The following is an 8,055-nucleotide window of genomic DNA, read 5'->3' on the forward strand; positions in this document are numbered from 1 at the left end:
CACAATCCTCTGCCATGTGCTCTGGGATGGCCCTGCTGAGCAGGGAGTGGGATCAGTGACCCACTGTGGTCCCTTCCAGCCTGACCCAGTCTGGGATTCTGTGAACATCAGAAAAAAGGCTCACATATTGCCTCAAAAGTGCAAGGACTTAAAAGTATATGAAGTTTTTTTCTAAGACTGAGAAAGGGGAGAAACTTCCTCAGGAGGGCTCTAAGGCTCCCTCCCACAGTGACCTTCCACGTGCACGTGCACAATGCAAGGCTGTACTTGCTGCACAAAGGGTCCAGTGAACGCAGTGTGTTAGGAAACGCTGCCACTCAGAAGCACAAACTAAAAACTAAAAGAAAAATCCGTATTTCTATTGCATGTGCACACTGCAGCAGCACAGTCCCACTCCTCAGAGGCAGGAGCTCCAGCAGGGCTCAGCAGAGGGATGCTCTGCTCAGCCACACTGAGTGACCCAGAGCACACAGGGAGCTTTGTGAGGGCTCCCAGGGCACAGCACGGCCCCCCCGGGACCCACAGCAGCCTCAGGGCTCTGATCCTGCTGCAGTACAGCTTCCCACACATCACCAAAATGGGTACCTGGGCCCGAAAGCCATGAATCACTGAACATTTCTGAGAAAGGATGTTCTCTTTTTTAAAAATATGAGGTTTTAAAATGAAATTTTACCAGTTACACTCAAGAGTAATCTCACTGACCCTGGAAGCAGAGCGAGCTCTGCCCTCAGAGACTCCAGCTCCGTTTCTCCTCTGCAGGACAGATCTCCTGAATGTGCAAAGGAAAAATTAGGAAGAGCAAATGCAATTATCTGTGCTGGAGTTTAGCCAAAATGGGTAAACTCTCACATGGAGCAGTACTGGTGACCTGTGTGGGGTCAGCAGACAGGCAAGTCACACTCTGATGGAGGGGGTTCCATTTTTTGCATGAGTGTTTGCTCAGGGATCAAAGCAGATCACCCAGGGAACCATGAGGATGTGACTGAGGCTGTCCCTCAACACCTGCCACTTCAATTCCAACATGCCACAGCCCAAATCCTGTGCTAAGGTGGCAGATCCACTACCATTTCCTAGAAAGGGGGAAATGGCAGCTTCATTTCGCTGTCCATAGCCTGGCTGCCACAGCCTTTTTTATCGTTACCCCTTCTCTCCTCTCTCTCCTCCAGGAATTAATTCATTGGGCAGTTTGAACACACTGAAGGAAAAAGGAGTCTGAAAGAAAAATCAACCTTTACCACACAAATGACGAGGCAGAAGAGGAAGAGCCTCGTGAGCCTTTGGCCCATCTCCAGCCCGTGCAGAGCTCCAGGGTGAGCCCAGGACACCCAGCCAGGACACTCCTGCTCCTCAGCAAGACACACACACGTGCTCAGGCACAAACTGAAGCCACCAACAGTTCTCAAGTTCAGCCCAGGGGAGCAAACACTTGGAGTGGAATTCCACGGGCACAAACTGCAATCCAAAAGGCCACTGACAACCCATCCTCCTCACCCCACTGCACACAGAGCTCACAGGATGCCATGTCTGCAGTGAAAATGTCTTTTTATAGAATTATATCAAGTCTGTGCCTAATGTGGTTTGTTTGTTATGGACACAGCACCCGTGTGACTCCATCAAACCCAACCTGTGCTCTGCTAATAACTGATTAACTCAGGCAACAGGCCTGAATTTCACATTCAAAAACAAGGCTCTGCCTTTCTTCCTGGTCAGGTGGGGATCATCAGGGATGGATCCTTTCTAAGAACCTGTTAGAGAAGACAAACAAACCCCCTTCCAGTGGAAAGGGACTATGTGGGAACAGCGTAATGAGAGCACAACTGGAAGACGAATAACCACAGTTAGTTCCCCAGCTGTGAAGGACACACCAAAATGGAAACTGAAATGTCTTCCATCTGAAGGCCCTGCTGACTGCTACACAGTGTGGTCACTGGGGACTGCTTCAACCTTAAACCTCATCCTGACAGTTTTCTTCCCAACAATTCACACAGGCTTTGGATGGTGGCACCCACCAGTCCAACACAGACCAGCTGGTCAGTTATTACCTCTTCTAAGCAATTCCCACTCCCTCGTCCTCCCCAGCTCTGCAGACACACATGACCCTGAAGGTAGCACATCATTTCTAAGCAAATGAAACACCCTTTGCTACCTGCAGAGCTCAATGAGTTCAGTGGGTGCTTTACCATTACCCTCAGGCACTCCCAAAGCACAGATCCCATTGTTCCCTTGAGGTGACAGTGCCATACCTTGTCATATCTGGTTCTGGGCCTTCATTCTTGTAAGATGCCTCAAGTTGTTTATGTCGTGTGAGAAGGTCGTCCACCAAATTCTGCCTCCTGTCCCCCTCCAGCTGTGTGCTGATGGCACTTGGTTAAGGAACAAACTTTAAAACACTGAAAAACTTTTTAATTATATAAAATATCTGTTATACATTCTGAAAATAAATCAGATCCCCTGATCATCAACATTAACTAGGGTAACTATTTTACCTCAAGAAAAGGCTCCAATATCTGAAAGGGTGGGTCACATCTTTCTGAATGAAATCTGCTGTTATTCTAAATCTGTTTCTGAACCTCACATATCTCAAACAAAAAGTTTCATACAGTGGCCACAGAATGATCTTCATGTCATCACCTCAAAGCAGCAAGAGAACTGGAAGACTGCTTACTGCCAAATTAGCATTAAGAATATCATCTCCTCCTCCAGCACCCAACACAAGTCTTTTATCTATCACTAAGGAACCCTAAGCAGTTGGTCTCCTCTCCAGCACTGACAGTGTAACCATACTGCACGGGTTAAGTTCAGGGGAGGATGAGACTTCTTAAAAGAGTTCCACTCACACTGTCACAAATGGGGCAGGCCCAAACAGAACAGCTTTTAAAACCAGTGGGGTACTTCACATCTCATTTCACTGGAGGCTCATAATACAAACCAGGGGAGTAGCTCTTAGCCAAGTGATCAGAGAGCAACCAAAAATTTCCTTTGAGCATCTGTTTCCATTTGCAATTGGTCAGCAGAACCCCCGACAGCCACTGGTGCAGCAGAAAAACAAATCACGCAGTGTCTCTGAAAGACAAGATGCCCTGAAGTGCTCTTGGCTTCAACAGGGGACGTGTGTTTGCTTTTCTAAATTAACCTCAGTGAGTTCTGAAGGAATACTAACCCTCTTCCAAGTACTGCTGAGTGGATTAGGCAATAGCTGAACTGATCTGTGTGTGCTTTCTGCCACGGCAGTAACATTTGCCTGCTCTCAAGCACTCACTGGATGGGGAAGTGTCACCCTTGCATCAGCACAGCACTGAGGGGCCAGGGCTTAGGAGGGATTTCTGATATAATAGGCTTAAAATTAAATGTGCCTTCATCAACTCAGATTGCTCCTGGATACCTTCAGGGAGATGGACAAACTTCTTTGACTCCTTTGGCCTGACTCTCCCAGCATATGGGAGGAGCAGCATATCCAGGCCACAGGGTAACACTCCTAGAAGAAAACCTGTGATTTCTTCCCAAGGCATATTTTGCAGCATTTTGACAACATTCTGAAGATGGAGCCCCGATGTTCCTTAAGTCAGTCAAAGCCAGGACTCCCAGAGCCCTGCCCACAAGGCTTCATCCTTCCCTACAGCAAGGCCTGGCCAAGAGAAAACATCAATTAGCCAGTTTTGTGCTGGACAGGTGACCTTGGCTCACACTCCAGCACCCGGCCAGCAGTGCCAGCACAGCACAGGCAGCACCAGGACGGCTCTGAGATGGCTCACACCATCTTGTTAAGCTCCTGTCTGACAGAGAGATAACCAGAGCCAGCCCCGTGCCCACCACCCCAGAGGGGCTCAGGCTCCCTTCCTGCCCTACAACTGCAACGAAAATACCAAACAGCAGCACAGAGAAAGTTCCAGTGACAAGGTCTTCTGCACAGGGAATGAGGGGAAAACCCAAACTGTGTGGCAGAGCAATCACAGTGTCTTTTTCCACTCTGTCCCACAACACCAGTGGGTCAGAGAGTGATGTTCACACGGATACATTTGGCGTGTTGACACCGCCCGAAGCAGCAACTCCTTCAGCTGATCAATCTTCTCCCTGAGATTCTGCAGTGATGATCTGATGGCCACATTGATCTGGAGGGGAAGAAAGAGAATATTTAACTTTTTCTTTTTGGTCTGAGTTATAACTGCATAAAATTTCATACTGCGTCATGCAGTATTTGATATATATATATCTCAAATATATAACATATTATATATAATATGTAATATATATAATGTAATATATATAAATAATATGTATTTAACTTCAGCTCTACAGGTGTGAAGGGTTTCACTCCAGCCCCAGAAAGCTGAAAGGAAGTGACACAGCTCATTGCTCTGGGATGCTTAGAAAATAATGGGAGAAATAGTTCTAGTTTCACAAACACAATTCTGGGATGCTTAGAAAATAATGGGAGAAATAGTTCTAGTTTCACAAACACAATTCTGGGATGCTTAGAAAATAATGGGAGAAACAGTTCTAGTTTCACAAACACAATTCCAAGGCATTACCGCTGTTGAATATGGAAAGCTGTCTTTCAAGCCTTTATAAACACACTCCTCTATATGGGCAAAACATTTCAGCACATTTTAATATTTTTTAGATAGTTTTCCACTTCTCTCCTTTGATCTTTAACACAAATAAAAGCACCAGCTCCTTCAGCCACCAGGTTTCTTCCCCAGCTCCCAGGATTAGAGGGAAGGTTGCTACAGGTTCAGACATTCCCTCCACTGAACTCCTCCAAACTTTAAACTAAAGATCCCAAAGACGTTCAGATTCCTCCACGTCCCTTCTCAGCAGCACCTGGGACCCCCCACCCTTTCTCACCACTGACCTGCCCAGGATTCAGATGTGTCTGTTCTTACCAAAAGCACAGTTCAGTTGTTCACAATTCTTCCCTGCTGCAAGCAAGCCCCAGGCTTGCAGGAATCCTCCTCTCTCCCCACCCCTTCCCAAGTCTGGCTGACATTATCCTCTGGGATTTTCCTCCTTAAATCTTATTTCTTTTCATTCCAGTTATGCAGAGAGTTCTAGGAAAAAACACTGTAACTGCAATTAACCATGCAAGTCATCCTAATTAAGGCTTGATGTGCTTCTTGTTTACAAGCTCCTAGCCCTGCTGTGGGTTACAATGGGCTGCAACCCCAGTTCCTCTTTGAGGAACTTGGATCAGAAGAGGAATATCTGCTCTGACTCTCATTCCAGCCTTCTTGGAGACACAGCAGCAGCCAGACAGCAGCATGTCCCTGAACAGGATCCTGCACACCCACACCACACTCGGTACCAGCACAGGGATGGGGCAGGAGAGCCCCAAAACCCCCCGAAAGCATCAGGAATTTAAATCCCTCTGACTCTGTGAGGTTTGTTCTCAAACACCACCAAATACAACAGCAAGCAGAAGCAACCATGCTGAGCCCTCGAGAGGATGCAGCCAAAATCCACCTTCAGCCCCACACCACGGCAACGATTCCCAAACCAGGATGGGGTCTGGGTGCTTTTGGGAAGGCTCAACGTCCTGCACGTCCTCTGGCTCTGCAATCAGGTAATCAGTCTCTTAATTTCACGTGTTCTCGTGTCTCCAGGAGGAGAACGCTGCATTTAATCAACCCAGAACAGCAGAACAACATAAAGGGGACACGGCCAAGGAAGTCCTCAAACACAGACACCACTGGCCACAACTGCAGCGTGACAACACATTTCACCTCCTTCAGAGGAAAAAAGGAAAATAGAAAAAAAGAAACCAGGGGAAGGCTTAAGATCAGCTCGACAGAGCAGAGCTCACAGACGGTAAGTGCTGCCTTGAAATCTTTCCTTATAGTTTATATTTCCATTTTAAGTTTTATGCTCTATTTTTGGCAACAGGGTTTTTAGCCATGCCAATGGCAAAATACTACAAAAATAAAAACTTGTTTATATTCTCCCTAACAGGCAAACAATGTACAAAGACATTTCCCTGCATTAAAGCCTTCAGGAGGCACAGAATACAAGAGTGCTCAGCCGTGGATTTCTCAACAGGCATTTCTGTTGTGAAAACAACTCTCTCCTTGTTGGAAACTTGTTTATGGTAGAATCAAACACTGCCAAATATTCCTCTTTACCTGTTAATGGATGAAAGGGAAACTGGAAAACACAGGGCATGGAACAAGTGATTTTATGAAGAACTAAGTCAACCATGTCATGTTTCCATAAAACACAACCTCGGAGAGTTCTGGCCCCAGAAAGGCTTCAAACAACAGCAACACGAGGTTTCGTTGGGGTTTGTGGACACGTCAGGGATGGCACTGATGGAAACAGAGGACTTTGTCCTCTATAAATACACACAGGTTAAGCAGCAATCTTTTTATTAGTCTTCTACTGCTTGGGCATATCTGTACAGTTTGTGATAATTCACCATCCTGCAGGCAGGGACCAACCTCCAAACACTCCTCTCAATGCTACAGCCAGAGAAAACACTCCTCTCAAATCCCACTTATTTGGGCCTTCTGAAACCTCAATTCATGCTGAATTTGAGTCACTCATTCAGCAGCACTGATTATTGGACAAAGCCCACACAGTTTTCCTCAACATTTCCTCATGGGAAACATTTCAAAAATGGCATTTTATTTTAAAAGCTGACAGGTTTTAAACTGGAAGAGGAGATTCAGTGATTGGGCATCATATTAAACCCCTGCTATAAAGAGGAGCAGAGACTGTAAGATAAATCAGAGGGGCTTTAATTGTCAATTATTATAAAGGACCAACTCAAGGACTTGCAGCCTTTTTTTATGTTAACATATCCAGGGGACCTGTTGATGGCATGAAGCTGCTCCTGCACTGCCTGGAGGAAAGGATGAGGCTTTTAGTCCTGGAGAAAGGAGCTTCCTGAGAATCCCAATTTCATTTTATTTTTTAAACAGGAAGTGTGAAAACGTAGAGAACATTTTCCTGGGTAAGCTCTCACTTCTGCTTCTCATTTATATTTAATTCTGGTCTTATGTTTTGTCCAAAATGTGGCTAAAACAAGGCTGCAAAGTTCCTCTTTCCTCTGCTGTAGAGCCCCTGCAGAAGGCAGCGATCCAGCCTTGTGGGGAGAAACATCTGTTCCCTGTTCCCAGAGAGGGGCACAGAGCAGCTGATGTGCATCCCAGCACCTCCGAGCCTCGGGATCTCTGGGACAGTTCTGATCCTGGCAGGGACAGCCCCGAGCAGTCAGCAGGGTGAGCCCAAGGCTCACAGGGCTCCTCCTCTCCTCCTTCCAAACCAGCCCGATCACCCACAGAAACATCAGTCCTGTTAAACCCAAGGTGACTCTGGGGAGGCTGAAAGGCCTCCGTTAATTTCGAGTTGGCATCCCTGTTGTCTTTACAGGGCCCCTGAAGAACAGAGCACTGGCGGCGGGTCCCTGCCCTCAGACACAGCGTGTCCCTGCAGGTCCCCAGCGGTGACACCGACACAGCCGGACCCGGGGCAGGGCCGGAGCGTCACCCCCGTCCCGGCACCGGCTCTGCCCCTTCCAGCAGCTCCCGCTTCCCTCTGCGCCCCCTGCCAGGGAATTCAGGGCTCCCCGGGCACATCCCGCCCCTGCACATTTAAAGCTGAACCCGCACCGAGAGCGCTCCAACCCAAAACCCAGCTCAGAGCCCATCCCGGGTACCTTGGCCGAGCTCTCCCCGCTCCGCTGGCACCGGTTCCGCTCCTGGATCTTCTCGGCGATGTCCTGGGCGAGCTGGCGAGTGGCATCGAGCAGGGAGAGCCTGGAGGGAGCGGGGGAGCGGCTGAGCCCGGGGGGACCGGGAGGGGCACCGGGAGGGGCACCGGGACCCGCCGGGACCGCCCGGGATCGGCCTGGGAAAGGGCCGGGAGGGGAAGGTAAAACACCCCCAACACACACCCGGGATGGGCTTTGGGAAAGGGCCGGGAGGGGAAGGTAAAACACCCCCAACACACACCCGGGATGGGCTTTGGGAAAGGGCCGGGAGGGGAAGGTAAAACACCCCCAACACACACCCGGGATGGGCTTTGGGAAAAGGGCCGGGAGGGGAAGGTAAAACACCCCCA

The 8,055-nt window shown here is 48.5% G+C and overlaps 1 protein-coding gene across 1 annotated transcript in view; it reads right to left on the minus strand.

Annotated features, from left to right (window-relative positions):
• Window positions 1-8,035, minus strand: part of STX8 (syntaxin 8) — a gene marked incomplete at its 5' end in the record, with an annotated part of 108,687 nt that extends 100,652 nt beyond the window's left edge. The window contains 3 exons of the mRNA XM_017838413.1: window positions 2,244-2,354; window positions 4,015-4,109; window positions 7,652-8,035. Of these exons, the coding sequence (XP_017693902.1) occupies window positions 2,244-2,354; window positions 4,015-4,109; window positions 7,652-8,035 (590 nt within the window). The remainder of the gene's footprint in view (window positions 1-2,243; window positions 2,355-4,014; window positions 4,110-7,651) is intronic.
• Window positions 8,036-8,055: the final 20 nt, after the last annotated feature.

The sequence above is a fragment of the Lepidothrix coronata genome, unplaced genomic scaffold (genome assembly GCF_001604755.1).
Source record: "Lepidothrix coronata isolate B3197 unplaced genomic scaffold, Lepidothrix_coronata-1.0 Scaffold337, whole genome shotgun sequence".
Taxonomy (NCBI): domain Eukaryota; kingdom Metazoa; phylum Chordata; class Aves; order Passeriformes; family Pipridae; genus Lepidothrix; species Lepidothrix coronata.